General features: G+C 43.7%; 1 protein-coding gene and 1 pseudogene across 4 annotated transcripts; one reads left to right on the top strand and one right to left on the bottom strand.

Annotated features, from left to right (window-relative positions):
- The first annotated feature begins 2,739 nt into the window (after positions 1–2,739).
- Mzt2b (mitotic spindle organizing protein 2B) lies at positions 2,740–9,919 on the top strand. 4 transcript variants are annotated; one of them, XM_032899803.1, is made up of 4 exons: positions 2,740–2,843; positions 3,309–3,490; positions 3,653–3,798; positions 8,450–9,919. In XM_032899803.1, the coding sequence occupies exons 2-4, from the start codon at positions 3,318–3,320 to the stop codon at positions 8,605–8,607; spliced, it is 477 nt and encodes a 158-aa protein (XP_032755694.1). In that variant the 5' UTR covers positions 2,740–2,843; positions 3,309–3,317; the 3' UTR covers positions 8,608–9,919. The 4 variants fall into 4 exon arrangements, with proteins under 4 accessions (XP_032755694.1, XP_032755697.1, XP_032755695.1 ...); XM_032899806.1 differs by having other exon boundaries at positions 2,744–2,837; XM_032899804.1 differs by having other exon boundaries at positions 2,751–2,854.
- Positions 9,920–20,322: 10,403 nt separating this feature from the next.
- Positions 20,323–20,874, bottom strand: LOC116897747 (annotated as a pseudogene).
- Positions 20,875–21,087: the final 213 nt, after the last annotated feature.

The following is a 21,087-nucleotide window of genomic DNA, read 5'->3' as shown; positions in this document are numbered from 1 at the left end:
AACCTAAAATACATATAATCTGTATGAAAGTACACAAATATAACTTAAATGAAATTTTCCCATCTGGACTGACAGTGCTCCCTCTAAGAGCCAAAGACCACCTAACAAAAACTTCCAATAATCAGGTATGAAAAACCTTCTTTTGAGCTATTGGTTAGGGCTGTCCAAGAAATTCCTAAAACATTACAAGCTCTCATGATTGAATTAGGTTGCCCTGCAGAAGCAGGAGGTAACTCCCCATTGCTGAAGACACCATGCACTTCAGACACAAGGCCCAGAGTTCCCTGAGCTGGAACTGATCTGGATGTCTCTTCTCCTGAAGACTAGGTTTCCTGGTACCAGAAAGCACCAAGCAAGCTTCCTGAGGAGAGAAGTAACCAATAGTGGTAGCCAGCTATGATGCCTACAAACCACAACAACGACCAAGATGCACAACAATCCCAAGAGGGCAGTAGCGGCATGCATGCCTTTGCAGGGATCAACAGCTTTCTAGCTGGACTTACTTAACAAGAGGAATCTATTCCTGGTACTGGAAACCTAGGCAACTATCCAGAGCTAGTGAGGTCATGCATGTTAACCATCATTCAACTGACCTAGCATAGTCCCCAACAACATCTAAACAGTTATTCTTACAGCCTCAGGTAAGTGTAGTCCTTATCCTCATGAAGAGAACTTTCTATGGGACAGATGGAGACTCTATTGATGAGGTTTAGGGTTAAGGCTTGGGTCAGGGTTAGGAACAGTATTAGGGCTAGGCTAGTGTTAGGATTAGGCTTAGTGCTGTGTTCAGGCCCCAGGTTGTTTAAGGATAAGGTTCAGTTCAATGTTCAGGTTTAGGTTAGTATTAGGGCTATGGTTTAGATTATTATTCGGGTTAAAATTAGGGATAGTTTTCATGCCAAAGCTTTTAAGAAAGTGATACTGTGAGCTTGTGTAAGGCTGTGAGCATGAGTGTGGGTGAGTGCAATAGTATGTTTGCATGTCTTGACGTGTGCTTGTGCAATCATGTTTGTGTTTCTATAGGAGTATGGTATGGGGTACACGACTTTAAGTGTAGGACCACGTTTCTCTGAGGATTTATTCAGAGGTATAATAGAGGTGTGTGTGTGTGTGTGTGTGTGTGTGTGTGTGTGTGTGTGTGTGTGTGTGTGTGAGAGAGAGAGGGGGGGGAGGGGCATTTTATATGAGCATGTTTTGTGTATGCATAAATGTTTGAATTTTTACGTGTGATTAGTACAAGAGCTCTCAACTAAGGTCTCTAAGTCTATGCAGTCTAGCCCTCTGGCCTTTCTTAGAGTTGAGACCATGTGTAATTGGGACAGAATTGTATGCAAATGGTGGAGTGACTCACGCGAGGGTCCAATGACCCTACCTTGAGCTTCCTTCTGTGAATGAATACTGGCCATCCATGGACCTGAGGTGTTACATACTTACAAACAGGCACAGCTGATCTCATGGATAACAGCTGCTTGGGTAGGAAGATAATGCTGTGCCACACTTGGATTTGCCTCCTGTTTGTACTCTTGAGCACTTTGAGCAATAGGAGCTGGATTCTGGAGCCATCAACCATCTGCTTGTGAGCTACCAACCCCATGAGAAACTAAAGAGGCAGGGAGGGTCTATATTTACATCACGGCCACAACTCTGCAAAAACCTGAGGAAATGTTCTGGAATCCTGCAAACAAGCCCCTGGATGTCCCCCCCATGGGAATCAGGTGCCAGACTAGATGCACAAACATCCTGCAATGTCAGCTCCTGGAGCCAAACTCATTCCCCACAGCCCGCTGGCTCTTCAGTCACCAGTAGCTTTCTGTCATCATGATCCTTCCTCACTGTGACAGAAGCACCATTTAACACGGAAAGCCGTGTCAATGGTGTTTAGTTCTGAGGTCTGGACCTTGGTGACTGGCCAAAGGTCCAAGTATGAAGACCAGCAGAACCAGGGAAGCTGTGTTCAGTATAAGAAATAAAGGAGGAAGGCTGAGTAAGGACTAGATGCTGTAAATTCTCCCCTTCCCAGTAATGGCTACGTTTCCTCTTAAGAATGAAGACTAATCATCCCATATATTTTTATATTGAAAATATTTTAAAAGTACTCTATAATCTGATCATGGTTTCTCTCCCTCATCTCCTCCCACTTCTCCACTTCCCCACCTTCTCAACTATATGCGCGAGCTCTCTCGCTCTCTCTCTCTCTCTCTCTCTCTCTCTCTCTCTCTCTCTCTCTCTCTCGCTCTCTCCCTCCCTCCCTCTAGCAAACAGACACATAAAAATAAATAAATCAAACCAGAATAAAACAAATCAATCAAACTGAAAACAAACATTCACAAGCAGGGACACACACACACACACACACACACACACACACACACGCAAAAGACCAGTAAAGTAAAATGGACAGAGCATCAGGAGACAAAATATCTCCAAGAGTTCCCCTGCATAAATGTTAAATGCCCCTCCTCGTCCCCTTTCACTCTGTGTGTGCACTTTTGGACTGGCTCCCTAGGTCTACTCTATCCGGATGGCAGTGACACTTGATTCATGGTGACCGGCCAATCTGCGGTTCTCAACACAGCGGCCAAGCTGACATGTTGAATTCACCTCCCGTCGTTTCGCATGCCCGCCTATCTTCAGAAATAAACGCCGCTATCCCGACTCAGAACACGGAAATAGCGTCATCGAGCTGCGCGTCATCAAGCCACACCTCCTGCCCAGTGGAAAAGCGGCTCAACCACTCGGGAAAGGCGCCTGCAAAAGCAAAAGCCAAGTTTTGCGGCAGAAGCAGTTGGCCACAAAGGCGCGTGCGCAGAGACGTCGTCCGCTGCTCTTTACTCCTAGTGTAAGTATTTCCGGGGTGAGGGTCGGGGTGAGGGTGAGGGTGAGGGTGAGGGTGGAGGTGGGGTGGGGGTCCGGAAGGAGTACGTGTTGCTCTAAAAGTAAAGGCTGTCTAGGGACCGTCAACAAAGCTGGTAATAACACGCAATCGTGAATACCGGTCATGCAGCAGACATTTAGTACCCAGTACATGCCAGGCATTATTCTAGGGGCTGCTACCTAAGCCAGAGGTCTAAGTCTGATGGTCAGGCAGCCGTCAGCTTTCCATCACCCCACTCCATGCCTAACACAGTGCCCAGTGTACATTATACGTTCAGAACAAGAAAGCAATCGACTATGTAAAGACCTCTTGGGACTCTTGCCTCCGTGCTGGAGCTGTTGGCTTGCAGAGACCCTGCAAGGAAACGGGTGGCCAGTAGCAGGTGCTGTGGAGTCACCAGGGTGGACTGTGCCCAACACTGATCCCTTTTCAGGCTACACGAATGGCGGCGGCAGCTGGTGGTGGTGGTGCTGGACTCGCGGTTTCCACAGGATTGGAGGCAGCAACGCTGCAGAAGCTGGCGCTTCGGCGGAAGAAGGTGCTGGGGGCCGAGGAGATGGAGCTGTATGAGCTATCGCAGGCTGCAGGCGCCGCCATAGACCCCGATGTGTTCAAGTGAGAAGGCGAGGGACTTCGAGCTCATACTCTCTACATTTGCATCTGCCACTCCAAAATATCCGGGTCTCTATAAGGAGTTTCAAGACGGTGGCGCGACTCTTGGATCATGTCTGCCCTGTGGCTTGCAATGTTCACTAAGCACTGCATTTGTTTTCCCAGGATTCTAGTGGACTTGCTGAATCTGAACGTGGCTCCCCTCGCCGTCTTCCAGATGCTGAAGTCCATGTGTGCTGGACAGCGGCTGGCAAGCGATCCCCAGGACTCGGTGTCCATGTCTCTGTCCACGTCCACATCAGAGACCCGAGGTTAGAGGTGGGCTGGGTACTTCTGCCAAGAGGGTGGCCAGGGTGGGGGAGGAGCAGAGAACTCCAGGATGGCTTGTCTTAGAACTTCTTAGCCTGTCTATAGGCCTCCTCCCAGGGTCTGTAGACCCATCTACCTTCCAGGGACCTTAGTTGACTCCACGTTTGGGATTGTACTGTTGGACCAAAGACTGGTCCAAGCAGGCTAGGGTCCATCTGTCTGACTCCTTACCACCTTTTTATCATGCCACATTCTACAGGTACTGGAATAACATGGATTTGGTCTTCATTTGCCTGACAATCACAAACAGGGTCAGGGAAGTACTCAGAGAACAGAGCAAGCAACTCCTTACCTACCCTTCCCAGGCCCAGGTCTAGCTCCCACATCTCAGGCCAGGCCAGCACACAACCCAGTTTTTGGGTTACAGGACCGTAGCCATCTGACTGCCATAGAACATGGGTCTGACAGAAAGATTAGCCCAGTGCTCAGGTGTGAAGGGTTGCCCTGCTCTTGTGGTCATGACTGTAACCAGGTGTAAGTAGATGATGGTAACCAGAGTGTGTAACAGAGGGATCTCTTATCTTCCAACCTACCCATCCTATCTGTTTGCATCTGTTCTCTTTGGCTGTTGGAACCCTCTGAAATACAGCTTGTACTCCTAGACGAGTAGAAGGAGATCCAGTGGTGGTTCCCTGTCAGGAACAACCCAGAAGGAATACAAGTGGGGTAAAATGAGCAGCCTGGCCCACTGAAGGGAAGCTGTCAGGCCTGGGGACCCACACATATGCACTGACCCACCCTCTTTCTGATCAATTTGTGTCTGTCTGGCCTCTAACAGTCTCCTTCCTCTGCTAGGAGGAGACACAAGAGTAACCTTTTCTCTCAGGCCTGCAGCCTCTCCAGGTCTGCTCTATGGCCCTGATCCCAAGCACCTGTCTCCCTCCCCCGACTGCTCACTCTGGTTCTCTTGCTGCCTGTCTTCTCTTTTCACAGGCATTTGATCGTCTGATCTCTAGGTTTGGTGTTGATGTGCACACTTCCACTGGAAACTGCCATTGTCCCACAAGGCCAGGACAGCTTTGAGCTACAATACCAGCCGTGCAGCTCAGAACCAGGACACCTTTTCTTGCTCAGTCTATCAAAGACACAGTATTTTTAGAATATGCACTTGGGCTGGTGCTCCAGGATAAGACCAACACCCCCACACTTGCACTATTTAAAAATCCCTACTCAGGCAGAGGATGTAGGTCAGGGACAAACATGAGGTATCATGGTATGCCGTAGGGAACGTGACCTCAGCCTCTTCAACACTGCCCCTTGGCTGATTGCAAGTATAGCATAGGGAACAGATGCCTCCCCCAGGCTCCTTGACAACACCGTTAAGAGTGACATTTTCGGGGTTGGGGATTTAGCTCAGTGGTAGAGCGCTTGCCTAGCAAGCGCCAAGGCCCTGGGTTCGGTCCTCAGCTCTGAGAAAAAAAAAAAGTGACATTTTCTGGTCACCCACATCTACTTGTAACCTGTGCTTTCTCTCCTGCCTAATTGGTGGCCTGAGATATCATTCATGTATTGGCAGATATGGTAAGATATGGGTCCAGTTATTAGGGTACGTGAGTTCCCAGGGCTTATCTAGTTGCTCCTCTTCCATATGCTCCCCATGCTGCTGACCTCTGTCCTAAGTGCCTCCTCTAGGTTGAGAAGGCTGAGGAGGATTGGGGATGGACGACAGAATGAAATAAAAAATACCTGTTGAGGACAGGAACTACAGAGTTGTTAGCTCTGGAAGGTTTAGTCCTAGAAAGTTCTGAGGGATGTTGTTAACTAGGAAGCTTAGGAATACTGGCTGCTATGGAAGTGAAGGAGAGTGGAGCACAGGTGGGGCTGAACCTGGAGTGTAAGACCCTGACTCTTGGTCAGTGTCCTTACTTCGAGACACCCCCGAGTCAGACACTGAGATGCAGATTGATGCAAAAGCAAGAGGTTTATTTCCCAGCGTGTCAGGGTCAACCCTCAGGCAGTCCCTCAAGGTGAGTGATGAGAAGGCGACCCAGAATGGCTACTACAAGCAGTTTTTGTACTTTTTAGGGGCACAGGTTACCTCAGTAAGGTTATAGTTCAAACTTATTGGCTAAGCATATTAACCTTTAAGTCTATTGGCTAGCAAGCATCAATCAGTACATTCTGAGAATTTTCTGCTCAAGAATGTTCCTGTGGGAGGAGAATGAAACTTGGCCTAGCCTTGACCTGAGGCATGTGTGTGTAAGGCTGGTGAAAGCCCCTAGGGTCCTTCATTAGCTCATAGGTTACCAGGTGAGGCATAGAGATATCTGACTTCTGTGTGTCTTAGCATCCATACCCTCATACCTTTAAACTACCCTATCAGTGACCAAATATGAGATGGGGAATGTAGCAGGAGTGGTCAAAGTGTTCCAGTTGGAGGGATGTGATGGCCTGTAATGTCAGGTTTGCGACCATTGGTGTTTGCCATAGCTTCCCTGGAGGAACTAGATTGGCTTTGCTCCAGGCCATGAGTTAGATTCTCTTCAGCCCCTAGAGTCTGTACATCTTGATGCAGCAGGACTCTCTGCAGCTGGACCCTGGCTGTCCAGGTGGCCTTTAGTGAATCACTCGTCTAGCAGAGAAAAGGGAAACAGTCCTGCAGTCACTGACCACAGTGGTCTTCTTTCATGCGGAGGAAAATGGGTTCAGTTCAGTGCTTCCCTATTTAGAATTAGGGAAACTTGACCATTTGAAAAGCTCTCCCTCCAGAAAGCACAAGGTGAAATTTTGAGTGTAGAAGCCAGACATCTTTCATAAGCTGGACTGTTCAGTAAATGAGCCATAATGGGGCAGCTGTTGTCAAGGCTGGATTTTGAAGGACTAGTATGAAAATGAATACAACATCTCATGAATATAAATGGACATAATGAGATAATAATCAAGCTGTCCATTGATAGCTGTAGGAATTCATTTTAAGAATACCCCTCCCCTACAAACACCAAAAACTACAAATGCTCAAGTCCCTCATATAAAGTGTCTTTCATGCATGCTTCCTTCTTTCCTTCCCTCTGATTTTTTTTACATTGACAGACATCTTCATATTTTGAAGTTCTATTTTCTTACATTGGTACAAAATTAAATATTGATACAGATTTAAGGTTTTCATTAACATAGATCTTCATATATTGATCCAAAATTTAAAACTAATTTTGTTACTCTTAGATAGGCATTGTGCCTATGCAACTCACTTAAGAATACCAGGGTTAGACCAGATCTTCTTCTTTTTTTTTTGAATTGGTTATTTTTTATTTACATTTCAAATGTTATTCCATTTCCTGGTTTCCTGGCCATGAGCCCCTTATGCCATCCCCCTCCCCTTCTTCTGTAAGGGTGTTTCCCCTCCCCAACTGCCTCCCCTCCAACATCCCTGATATTTCCCTGCACTGGGGGGGTCCAGCCTTGGCAGGACCAAGGGCTTCTCCTCCCACTGGTGCCCAACAAGGCCATCCTCTGCTACATATGCAGCTGAAGTCATGGGTCTGTCCATGTGTACTTTTTGGGTAGTGGTTTAGTCCCTGGGAGCTCTGGTTGGTTGGCATTGTTGTTCTTATGGGGTTGCAAGCCCCTCCAGCTCTTTCAATCCTTTCTATAATTCCTCCAACAGGGATCCCATTCTTAGTTCAGTGGTTTGCTGCTAGCATTCACCTCTGTATTTGACATGCTCTGGATGAACCTCTCAGGAGACAGCTATATCAGTCTCCTGTCAGCATGCATTTCTTGGCTTCATCAATATTAACTAGTTTTGGTGGCTGAATATATATGGGCTGTATACCCAGATGGGGCAGGCTCAGAATGGCCATTCCTTCAGTCTCTGCTCCTAACTTGTCTCCATATCGCCTCCTATGAATATTTTTGTTCCCCCTTTTATGAAGGAAGAGGAAAACCTGTGCCAGATACTTAAAAAGTTCATCCTTAAAGTTCCATTTCTCTAGGGCCACTCCTGGTGTGACAGTCTTCATTAGTCAGGGTTGTTTAAAGGAACTAAACTGCTAAAATGAAAACATGTATTAAAATTATACATACATACATATATAAATATGTATACTCAAAAGGGATTCATCGGAGTGGCTTACAAGCTGAAGTCAGAGATACAGTCCAACAGGAAGTCGAAGAGTCAAGTAGTTTTTCAGTTTACAAGATTCAGTGTCAGCATTCCTAACCTGCTGTTAGAGTCTCCAGGGGTTTCTACAGAGTCTTGAGTTTACATTGGAATTCCAAAAAAGGGGATTCTAACACCAGCAAAGAAATGCTTCAGCAGCAGGACAGATGAGCCAGGGAAAATGAGAACAGACAGGCAAAAAGCAAACGCTTCCTTCTTCCCTGTCCTCTCTTGTGGGCCGCCAACAGGTGTGACACAGAGTTAGTGCTGGTGCTCCCACATCAACTAATCCCTTACCAGGGTGCCAGCATCTTATGTTTTAGTTGATTCCAGATGAAGTCAAGTTAACAACCAAGATTACAAATCATGTATCTGCAGCTGAAACGGGTTGTATACAGCAGAAAGGTGGGCCTATTTCCTGGGAAACAGAATGGTAAGTGTGCTGCAGCTGACATCTGCCCCAGTCCTCATTATTGGGTTCTATATCTTTTCAGGAAGAAACCGAGGTGGCCCCATTCTTGGTAATGTGACTATAGTGGCAGAACGTGGAAGCCGTGAAAGACCCATCCAGAGGATGCCACGCCAGCCCAGTGCTACTAGGCTGCCCAAGGTGGGAGGACCTGGAAAAAGTAACTCCCGAAGCAGCCCATAGGCTAGAACAGAGATTGCACTTGATACACACTCCTCAAGGCAGATGGTGTCCATCTCTTCATTTCCTTAAACCCTTCTGAGAAGCTGAACATCTGTAGCTGCTGTTTTTTTGATACTATTAAAAGACTTAGATTTAGAGTGAATTCTATGTGGAGCCCTGGTTTTGCTACAGCCAAACTTGGACACATAAGTGATTTTTGTCTCTTTGAATCTTATTTGGAGTCTAAGAAAATATATATGAGTCTTCTTATAAACAAGACAATGTGCTTTTCAGAATGTTAAAAGTTCCCAGAAGGCCCACCTTTCACAGTGTTGGTAGGTAGGGGTACCAGTATGGTTGCCTGGTGAGTCCACACCCCAGTATGGATGGGCTGTTACCCTCTGGATCATACATGTTGTGAAGACTTCAGTGACATGCATTTACCCCTCCCTGCCAAACCCAGTATTAGGAATTTAACAATTAACAATTAGCCCAGTATTAGGAATTTTGTGGCCATTGCCCACACAGATATGTTTTAGATTCTCTATTCTTTTCTCTTTCTGTCTCTGTCTCTGTCTCTCTCTCTCTTTTTGTTTGTTTTTAAATTGATAAAGGTGCTTACTTTATAACCCATGCTGGCCTGCACCTCAATATCTCCTGTCATCTGCCTCCTTAGTTCTGGGACTGAAGTTCATGTCCATGCCACTCTCACCATGCCAGGCTGGACTCTTTTATTTATTTATTTATTTATTTACTTATTTATTTTTTGTTTTAACTTTAGTTAGCATGCCTCCTCAGTGTAGGAATGATCAAGCATATGCTTTAAGTGGGTCCAAGCCTCTGCCATGATTGTGATGTTGCTGAGCCAGCCTCCTGCTCCTTGGCCTTGTCTCTCCAAGACCATATTTGGGAAAGGGCTAATAGTTACTGCTCACCTGACTGAGAAGGAAGAAAGTACCCATGGTGCTTGAATTGAAAGAGCCAGAGTTGGGGTCAATATGAGGCTACTGGGAAAATTCCACCACAAACTTCCGAGTAAAAAGACCCCTCCCTTCCAGGAGAAGTAGAAGTAGATCTAGTTTAGTTCCTGAAACAGCTGCAAGTCAAACTGTTGAACAAAATCACCTGTGACTCCCAACCAAAAGTCCTGAATGGTAAATTGGGTGGATTTGGAAGTTGTTTCACTCCACCAAATGCGCATAGTACCCTGCCTAGTTACCACTGTGCAAATCTGCCCCAATGTTTGCAAGGTATACTCTCCCTGTTAGAGTCTGCTCCCCTTGAAGTGGGAAGGCCCCAACACGTCAGAATGAATAAACTCCTTGCTTTTGCATCACTGCCTCTGTTAGTCTCATTCAAGAGGTCCCAGAAGAGGTTCAATTCCTACCTCACAGAATCAAGTCCAGATACAGTGGCCACTTTCTCTTTAATGGAAGACACATTGTAGATACTCTTCCATGACTCCCTTCTTACATTCTGGAGAAAACATTATTTCCATTACCACCCCGGCAGGCAGCCCTCCTGTGACTGTTGTGGCTATCATGATACAAGGAGAAGGCCTACTCTGTGTTGAAGACAGATACTGTGAGTTTGAGAATCAAGATTTCAGAGGTGTCAGCAGCAATGTATAGGGCCAAATAGATTAATAAAATTATTCTCAAAGGATAAGGTGCTAAACATTTTAGATTTGGTTTGCCACAACTGCTCAACTGTGCCAGAGCACTACAGAGACAAGCACACAACCTATACATGATTGGTTGTAGCTGTGTAAATCTGTGTGAAATGAGGCAGCTGCCCTCACGTTCAGAAAAGGATAATCCCAGAGAAAACATGATAGGTGTGATGGTTTGTATATGCTCACCCTAGAGAGTGGCACTATTAGAGGGTGTGACTCTGTTGGAGTAGGTATGGCCATGTTGGAGTAGGTGTGTCACTGTGGGCATGGACTTAACACCCTTATCCTAGCTGCCTGGAAGTCAGCGTTCAGATGAAGATACAGAACTCGCAGCTTCTCTTGCAAATTGCCTGCCTGGATGCTGCCATATTCCCACCTTTATGATAATGGACTGAACTTCTGAAACTATAAACCAGCCCTAATTAAATGTTGTCCTTATAAGAGTTGCCTTGGTCATGGTATCTGTTCACAGCAGTAAAAGCCTAACTAAGACATAAGGTAAGAAAGTATTGCAAAACCATTCAGTCATGGGGTATAGACCTGTAATTCTGGCATGTGGGAAGCAGAGATAATGGGAAGCCACAGTTTCTAAGCCAGGGATTCACAGTGAGACCCAGTCCTAAAACAAACAAACACAAAGGAATATATAACAAGCACAGGCATACAGGAACACACCTGTAATACTCAGGAGACAAAAGCAGAATGATTTGGAGGAGTTCAAGGTCATCTTTGATTACATATTGAGTTCACAACCAGCTTGTGACACGTTATCCAATATCTAAAAACCTAAACTGTGAGAAGACGGCATGGAGAATCATGCCCGAGTCTCAGCACTCAGGTCAGTGGTTCTCAGGCATCCTAATGCTGTGATCTTTCAGTGCAGTTCCTCAGCTTTTGGTGACCCCCAGTCATAAAGTTTATGTTGTTACTTCCTAATTATAATTTTGCTACTGTTATGAATCATGATGTAGATATATGATATGCAGGATACATGATATGGGACCTCTGCCAAAAGGCCTTTCAACTCTCAAAGGGGTCGTAACCCATAGGTTCTGAACACTGACTTAGGAAATTGAGGCTAGAGGACTGTGAGAGGACAGGGGCAGTGACTTGTATTACAGAGCCAACACCCTGTCTCAAAACAAGAACTTATTTCAGTGAAATCATCAGAAACGAGGATTCAACTACAAAAGGTGGCAAAGAAAAGCAAAGCACAGGGGCCCACCCTTCTAACATACAAAGAAGCAACAGGACTTGGTAATCAACTATTGAAAAAAGCTGAGATGTGACAGCAAAGTTTCTAATGTGCATTAGATCAGAATTAATTTTGTATAGAGTGATCAAGGTGCCAAAAAAATGTAATTTTTAAGCACAATAAAATTTATTAGTTTGTTTTGAATCAGATATTGTATATGACATTTAAATATCTACATACTTATAGAATGAGCTGACATCTAGATGAAGATGGCTTATTAATATGTTAAAATTCCCATTTTAAAATATATTTACTGGACTGGAGAGATGGCTCAGCACTTAAAAGCACTGGCTGTTCTTGCAGAGGTCCTGAGTTCAATTCCCAGCAACCACATGGTGGTTCACACCCATCTATAATGGGATCTGATGCCCTCTTCTGGTGTGTCTGAAGAGAGTGACAGTGTACTCATATACATAAATAACACACATATCTGTCTGTCTGTCTGTCTGTCTCTATCTATAATCAAGGCAGGAATGGTTGCTAAGAGTGGCCGTGAACTCACAGTGGCTGACAATCCTCCTGAGGATTTCTATGCAGACAGCTATTTATGGTTGAGGGAAGGTATGTTCCTCTGTGGTAAGATGTGCATACTCCTGTAAACCCAATTTACACTTCCTGGGTCACAAAAGAATGAAAGTAGGAGGGGATCTCATCGGAAAGAGGAGGAGGATGTACAGGAGAGGGAGAAGGCCATAAGAAGACAATGTGTGGTGACTATGACTAAATTATGTCATGTATAGTGTAATAACATGAAAAATAAACTGGTACAGAAATGGTTAAGCAAGATAAAAGAGGAAAATAAAGGTAAAAAATTAGCAAATCAAGAATCAATACACACCTTTCAATCCGAATATAAATGGTCTTGCTACCCCAATCACAACACAGACTAGTAGATTGGATTTCCCCCTTTTCCCCTTAAAAAAATTGTTGCCTTCAAGGAATGTATTTCACCATGAAACACTACCTCTTTTAGTCATGGTTCTCTAATAAAACATGGTGTGTGTGTGTGTGTGTGTGTGTGTGTGTGTGTGTGTGTGTGTGTGTTGTGTTTTCTTAGAGTGGCTTAACAGACTTTGGTTAGACTATTCCAACAAAGACTGTTTGCAGAAGGAAAGTTCAAGCATCTAGTAGATCTCTGCCAAGTTCCAGGACAGCCAAGTTTAGGCAATGAAGGAGTTGGAAAACAGAAATCTGGTAATAAAATGAGGGAGGCCATGTTCCAGCTCCAGCAAGCAGCAGAACCGGCAGCTTCAGCAATGTGGCTCTGTCTTTAGAGCCAAGAATAAAAATGGCTACTGGGACAACTGATGCTGGTTAGTTGGAGCTAAGGAATTAGCAGTGATTGAGAAGAAACCAGCATCACCGAGGTGAAATCTAGGAAGTGTTTTCTGAGAGCACAAAGAAGCTGTGTTCCAGAGACAGGCAAGATTGTACCTCATGCTGAATCTGGAATTGGTGATGTATAAGAATCACCTGGGTGGTACTGGTTTTGAAAGGGTCATAAAGAGCAGCCGAGGCTTGGCACTATGAGAAGTCAGGGAAGGCCGTTGGTGAAGGTGCAGCTTCAGTTGGTGTTGACAGCCCAGGACTGAAGGGGTTATACAAAGAAATTGAGGCTTAGCACCATGAAGGGAGCCTATGAGAGGCTATTGGTGAAGCCTAGTTACAGCAGAAGACCCCGGCATATTGGAGATGTCAGTACCTGGGATGAGAACCAAGAACCAGAGCAGCAGTGGAGTGGAATACACCAGAGCCTGGAGTACTACAGAGGGCAGAGTTGGAGATGTGACCCAAGCACTTTTGACGAGCCCAGATCACGTGCAGATCCCAGACAATGGAACAAGAAGCTGTGAAGTTCATAAAGGCAGGAGCAGTCAGGGACAGGATACTTTCTGCCTACACCCAGAGCTGAACTAAGGAAGAGAGCTGGACTCTCAGAAGTGCAGACAATCCTGAGAGCCAAGGGGAGACAGCCACTTCTGCTCACATTCCTGACCCAAGAGGAACCTGCCTAGAGGCCTTTGGATGCAGGAACCAAGGAGCAGTCAGGGGTAGGACCCTTCTGGTTTCAACCTGAGCCCAGAGATGAAAGTCAGTCTCCAGGAGCGCTGACACATCTAAGAGCAGAGGTAAAACCAATTCTTCTGTTCCACCCAACCTGCCTAGAGGTTTTAGGACACACAAACCAAGGAGCAGCTCTCTGTTCACAGATCCCTCTGAAAGAAAATAGGTCAACAGAATGCTGACACACAGACTTACAACAGGGTCAAGCCACAGTCAGAGACAGTAAGACAAAGCTAACACCAGAGACAACCTGATGGTGAGAGGAAAGCGTAGGAACTTAAGCAACAGAAACCAAGACTACCTAGCATCATCAGAGGCCAGTTCTCCCACCAAAGCAAATAATGGATATTCAAACACACCAGATGTGGATTTTAAATCACATCTCATGATGATGATAGAGGACTTTAAGAAGGACATAAATAATTTCCTTAAAAAAAAAAAATACAGAACACAGGTAAACAAGTAGAAGCCCTTAAAGAGGGAAACACAAAAATCCCTTAAAGAATTACAGGAAAACAAGACCAAACAGGTGAGGGAATTGAAAAAAACCATCCAGGATTTAAAAATGGGAATAGAAACAATAAAGAAATCACAAAGGGAGACAAACCTGGAGATAGAAAACCTAGGAAAGAGATCAGGAGTCATAGATGCAAGCCTCACCAACAGAATACAAGAGATAGAATAGAGAATCCCAGGACCAGAAGATACCACAGAAAACATTGACACAACTGTCAAAGAAAATGTAAAACGCAAAAAGCTCCTAATGAAAAACATCCAGGAAATCCAGGACACAATGAGAAGACCAAACCTAAGGATAATAGGTATAGAAGAGAGTGAAGACTCCCAACTTAAAGAGCCAGTAAATATCTTCAACAAAATACACCAAATGCACAAAACAAAGAAAGAATATTAAAAGCAGTAAGGGAAAAAGGTCAAGTAATAGATAAAGGCAGATCTATCAGAATTACACCAGACTTTTCAGCAGAGACTATGAAAGCCAGAGGATCCTGGGCAGATGTCATACAGACCCTAAGCCTGCCAGCCCAGGCTGCTATATCCAGCAAAACTCTCAATTAACAAAGATGGAGAAAACAAGATATTCCATGACAAAATCAAGTTTACACAATATATTTCCACAAATCCAGCCCTATAAAGGATAACAGATGGAAACTGCCAACAGAAGGAGGAAAACTAAACCCTGTAAAAAGCAAGAAAGTAATCTCAATGCAACAAACCCAAAAGAAGAAAGCCACACAAAAGTAATTCCACCTCTAACAACAAAAATAACAGGAAACAAGAATCACTATTCCTTAATAACTCTGAACATCAATGGACTCAATTCCCCAATAAAAAGACATAGACTAACAGACTGGATATGTAAAGAGGACCCAGCATTTTGCTGCCTACAGAAAACACACCTCAGTGACAAAGATTGACATTACCTCAGAGTGAAAGGCTGGAAATCAATTTTCCAAGCAAATGGTCCCAGGAAACAAGCTGGAGTAGCCATTCTAATATTGAATATAATCAACTTTCAAGCAAAAGTCATCAAAAAAGATATGGAAGGATTCTTCATATTAATCAAAGGAGTAATCTACCAAGATGAACTCTGAATTCTGAATATCTATGCTCCAAATGCAAGGGCACCTACATTCATAAAAGAAACCTTACTAAAGCTCAAAGGACACATTGCACCTCACACAATGGGAGATGTCAACAACCCACTATCATCAATGGACAGATTATGGAAACAGAAACTAAACAGAGACACAGAGAAACTAACAGAAGTTATAAAACAAATGGATTTAACATATATTTATAGAACATTTCATTCTAAAAGAAAAAAAATATACCTTCTCTCAGTACCTCATGAACTTTCTACAAAATTGACCTTATAATTGGTCACAAAACAGACCTGAACAGATACAAGAAGATTGAAATAATCCCATTTATAATATCAGATCACCACAGACTACAGCTAGTCTTCAATAACAACAGAAAGCCAACATACACATGAACGCTGAACAATGCTCTACTCAATGGTAACTTGGTCAAGGAAAAAATATAGAAAGAAATTAAAGACTTTTTAGAATTTAATAAAAATGAAGGCACAGCATACCCAAACTTATGGGACACAATGAAAGCAGTGCTAAGAAGAAAACTCTAGCGCTGAGTGCGTCTAAAAAGAAACAGGAGAGAGCAAACATTAGCAGCTTGACAGCACACCTAAAGGCTCTAGAAGAAAAGTAAATATACCCAAGAGGAGTAGAAGGCAGGAAATCATCAAACTGAGGGCTGAAATCAACCTAGTAGAAAAAAAGAACTATACAACAAATCAGCAAAACCCGGAGCTGGATCTTTGAGAAAGTCAAGAAGATACATAAGCCCTTAGCCAGACCAACCAGAGGGCACAGACACAGTATCCAAATTAATAAAATCAGAAACGAAAAGGGAGACATGTAACAACAGAACATGAGGAAATTAAAAAAAAAAAATCATCAGGTCCTACTACAAAACCGATATTCAACAAAACTGCAAAATGTGGATGAAATGCACAACTCTCTAGACAGATTCCAGGTACCAAAGTTAAATCAGGATCAGATAAACCGTCTAAACAGTCCCATAACTCCTAAAGAAATAGAAACGTCTCCCAACCAAAAAAACCACAGGACTAGATGGGTTCACTGCAGAATTCTATCAGACCTTCATAGAAGACCTAATACCAACACTGTCCAAACTATTCCACAAAACAGAAACAAAAGGAACACTACCAATTTCCTTCTATCAAGCTACAATTATGCTTATACCCAAACCATACTAACGCCCAACAAAGAAAGAGAATTCAGACCTATTTCCCTTATGAATATTGACACAAAAATACCCAATAAAATTCTCACAAACCAAATCCAAGAACACATCAAAATGATCATCCATCATGATCAAGTAGGCTTCATGCAGGGATGGTTCAATATTAGGAAATCCATCAACATAATCCACTATGTAAACAAACTTAAGGAAAAAAAGATCTCCCATGCTCATGGACTGGCAGGATTAACATAGTAAAAATGGCCATTTTGCCAAAAGCTATCTACAGATTCAATGCAATCTCCATCAAAATTCCAACTCAATTCTTATAGAGTTAGAAAGAGTGATTTTCAAATTCATTTGGCAAAGCAAAAGACTCAGGATATGGAAAACTATTCTCAACAGTAAAAGAATTTCTGGGGGAATCACTATCCCTGACCTCAAGCAGTATTACAGAGCAATAGTGATAAAAATTGTAATGGTATTGGTATAGAGACAAGTGAGTAAATCAATGGAATAGAACTGAAGACCCAGAAATGAACCCACACACCTATGGTCACTTGATCTTTGACAAAGGAGCTAAAACCATCCAGAGGAAAAAAAAAGATAGCATTTTCAATGGTGCTGGTTCAACTGGAGGTCAGCATGTAGAAGAATCCAAATCAACCCATTCTTATTGCCCTGTACAAAGCTTAAATCCAAGTGGATTAAATACTTCCACATAAAACCAGATACACTAATAGAAGAAAAAGTGGGGAAGAGCCTCTAACACACGGGCACTGGGGAAATTTTCCTGAAGAAAACACCAATGGCTTATGCTCTAAGATCAAGAATCAACAAATGGGACCTCATAAAACTGCCAAGTTTCTGTAAGGCAAAGGACACTGTTGTTAGGACAAAACTGCAATCAACAGATTAGGAAAAAAAATCTTTACCAATCCTACATCTGATAGAGGGTTTATATCTAATATATAGAAAGAACTCAAGAAGTTAGACTCCAGAGAGCCAAATAATCCTATTAAAAATAGGCTATAGAGCTAAACAAAGAATTCTTAGCTGAGGAATAGCGAATAGTTGAGAAGCACCTAAAGAAATGTTCAACATCCTTAGTCATCAGGGAAATGGAAATCAAAACCACCCTGAGATTCCACCTCATACCAGACAGAATGGCTAAGATAAAAAATCTCAGGTGACAACAGATGCTGGCGAGGATGTGGAGAAAGAGGAACACTCCTCCATTGTTGGTGGGATTGCAGACTGGTACAACCATTCTGGAAATCAGTCTGGATGTTCCTCAGAAAACTGGACATTGTACTACTACCTGAGTACCCAGCTACACCACTCCTGCGCATATACCCAAAAGATGCCCAACATATAACAAAGACACATGCTCCACTATGTTCATAGCAGCCTTATTTATAATAGCCAGAATCTGGAAAGAACCCAGATGTCCTTCAACGGTGGAATGGATACAGAAAATGTGGTACATCTACACAATGGAGCGCTACTCAGCTATCAAAAACAATGATTTCATAAAATTCATAGGCAAATGGATGGAACTAGAAAATATTACCCTGAGTGAGGTAACCCAATCACAAAAACAAAAACAAACAAACAAAAAACCCACACATGGCATGCACTTACTGATAAGTAGATATTAGCTCAAAACTTGAATTTCCCAAGATACAATCCATAGACAATACGAAGCTCAAAAAGACGGATGACCAACGTGTGGATGCTTCTTAAAAGGGGGAACAAAAATATTCTTAGGAGATATGGAGACAAAATCTGGAGCAGTGACTGAAGGAATGGCCATTCAGTGCCTAACCCACTTGGGGATCCAGCCCATATATATACAGCCACCAAACCTACACAATATTGCTAATGGTGATGTCCAATGGTACATGCTGACAGGAACTTGATATAGTTTTCTCCTCTGGGGCTCAGCCAGAGCTTGACAAATACAGAGGTGAATGCTAGCAACAAACCATTGAACTAAGAAAGGGGTTTCTGTTGGAGGAGTTAGGGAAAGGATTGAAGGAGCTAAAGGAGCTTATAACCCCATAAGAACAACAATACCAACCAACCAGAGCTCCCAGGGACTAAACCACTACCCAAAGAGTACACATGCACAGACCATGGCTTCAGCTGCATATGTAGCAGTGAATAGCCTGTTGGGCACCAATGCGAGAAGCCCTTGTCCTGCCAAGGCTGGACCCCCCAGTGTAGGGGAATGTCAGGGTGGGGAGCTGGGAAGGGAGTGTTGTTTAAGAAGGTTGCAGGGGGATGGTACAGGGGGCTGATGGATGGGAAATCAGGAAAGGGAATAACATTTGAAATGTAAATAAAAAGTATCCAATAAAAAATGAATAAAGATAATGTGGTACATTTACACAATGTAGTACTACTCAGCTGTTTAAAAATACACCATGCGTGACTGGAGAGATGGCTCAGCAGGAGCATGATTCCCCAGCACTCACAGATGAAGTGGCAGTTTAAGGGTTTTTTGCAAAGTTGGATGGTGTTTTGCTGGCGCAAACACATGACGGAACATTTAGTTTAAATGGACATAGGTGAAAGGCTAAGGCAGATTCTTGAAGGAACATTTAGGTGAAGCAGACACAAGGGAAAGGATAATTCTGCTAGAGCAGACACATGAATGGACCTTTGAATGGATTCTTTGCTAAGGACTCGAATGTATTGGTCAGACTTACATTTGTAGTTGATCTGCACTAGTTAGGACTTTAATAGAGAGAAACACGCCAAAAACTTCTGATGATTGCTGCAGTTTCTTGCTGTTTCCTCAGACGAGGGCTGACTGGTAAAGTGATGTCAGCTGAGGCAAGACAGCAGGAGCACACGTGATGTTTGAAGGGTATCAATAGGACACAATGGACAGTGAGCTAGGCTTGCTTATGGAGCTAACTGTGCAATGCTTGTGGGTCTCCCATCTTTTCCTGCTGACTCCTGCCAAGGCTGAAGCCTGGCTGTCTCTGCTAGGTTGTGCCAGCACTGCTGATCTGTGTTTGTTATCCTGACCCTATTGATATGGACTGCTGGTGTATCTGTAGAGTGTTTGGGAGTGACCAAATTACTGCTGCTAACCTGTGAACTGAATTGTCAATTTCTAGACAACAAAGACAGGGAATTACTCCAAAGAACCTTTCTAAACAAGTCCACTTCCCCCATATCCTTTCTTTTCCACCACCGCTGGTGAGTGGTGGGCTACAAGGGAGGTTAAAGTTTAAGAACCATCATTAAAAATAAGATTTAAGTGGCCCCTGCTACATATGTAGCAGAGAACTGCCTTGTTTGGCCTCAGTGGGAAGGGCTGCTCTTGATCCTGTAGAGGCTTGATGCCCCAGAAAAGGAGGATGCTAGAGGGGTAAGGTGGGAATGGGTGGGTAGGGGGAGCACTTTCTTAGAGGCAAAGGGGGGTAGGGATTGTGTGGGTGTCTTGTGGAGTGGGCATGGGAAAGGGAACAACAGTGTAAATAAAATAATTAATAAAAAATACAATAAAAAAAAAAAGCTGTGAAGTTGACGTTGCCTTGGAGATCCCAAGATGTTAGAGATGTCAGAGCTGTGCGATACCTGCTGAGCAAAGCTACTAACAGGGAGTGGAATCAGCCCAAAAGAAGTTGGTTGCAGTTAACGAAGCTGAAAGAACTTGGAGAGCTGAAGAACACAGATATGGAGAAGCAGAATTTGGAGTTTGCAGAGCTGTCTCTTTGTCTTGTCTGGTATTTCCTATGTTCTTTTGGAACGGTAACGTGTAACCTGTGATATTGGAGGTATGTGATTTGCTTTTTTTTTTTTTTGTTTCATCATGCTGTTTAGTCTAGCATTTAGCTTAGAAAAGGTTTGTATTAGTGAGAGTACAAATACTTTTCCAGCATGTCTCCAAGAGACCATTTCACCCACTGCTGTTTGTCTGCTAGCCTCTGTCTCTCTCTGCAGCAATGGTGAGGCGGATTCCTTTTCCTTGGGGAAGAGATCCATGGTTTGTTGTCCTTGCCAAGAACAAAGATGTTGGGAAGCTGAGTGGTAAAGCTGCTGCCATTGGCGTCTTTCACATGAACCACATCAAAAGAGCCGGGATGTCTCTCCCTATTGGTGATTATACCAATTCTCCCCAAGTTAGCACCTCCAGTCATCATACACATTCCCAGTGCCAAACTTGAGAAAGTCAGTTACTTTGCCTGTCTCCAAATCAATCTGAATGGTGTCATTCACACTGATGAGGGGATCAGGGTAGCGAATAGTATGAGCATCATGCGTCACCAGGTGTGGGATTCCTTTTGTGCCCACCAAGAGCTTTCTCACTTTGCACAACTTGTATGTGGCCTCCTCTGTCGTAATGAACAGCAAAGAGACCCTTGGTGTCACAGATCAGACAGAAGTTCTCTCCACTCTTGTCAATGCTGATGACATCCATAAACCCAGCAGGGTAGGTTATCTGCTTCTTAATTTTGATTTTTACAGGGGATTACAGTTAAGCGATTGGATGAATCTCAGGTGAGACTTATAAACATTTTTGAGACTGTGGGGACTTTTGAAGTTGGACTGAATGTATTTTGCATTATGCTATGTTTAGGTATGGCCTCTACAGACTCATGTGTTTGAACAAGCCTATGGGTGTCAGGGGGATGGAATGTGGTGTTTGAATATGCTTGGCACAGGAAGTGGCACACCCCGTTGG

The sequence above is a fragment of the Rattus rattus genome, chromosome 4 (assembly GCF_011064425.1).
Source record: "Rattus rattus isolate New Zealand chromosome 4, Rrattus_CSIRO_v1, whole genome shotgun sequence".
Taxonomy (NCBI): Eukaryota; Metazoa; Chordata; class Mammalia; order Rodentia; family Muridae; genus Rattus; species Rattus rattus.
The sequence above is the reverse complement of the archived record's forward strand: the minus strand, read 5'-3'. Positions and strand labels throughout refer to the sequence as shown.

What these genes read in the sequence shown, in the direction of transcription:
- Mzt2b (XM_032899803.1), top strand. Translation starts at nt 3,318, where the DNA reads ATGGCGGCGGCAGCTGGTGGTGGTGGTGCTGGACTCGCGGTTTCCACA. An exon ending in ATAGACCCCGATGTGTTCAA is followed by an intron (nt 3,491 to 3,652) that starts GTGAGAAGGCGA and finishes TTGTTTTCCCAG; the next exon opens with GATTCTAGTGGACTTGCTGA. An exon ending in GTCCACATCAGAGACCCGAG is followed by an intron (nt 3,799 to 8,449) that starts GTTAGAGGTGGG and finishes ATATCTTTTCAG; the next exon opens with GAAGAAACCGAGGTGGCCCC.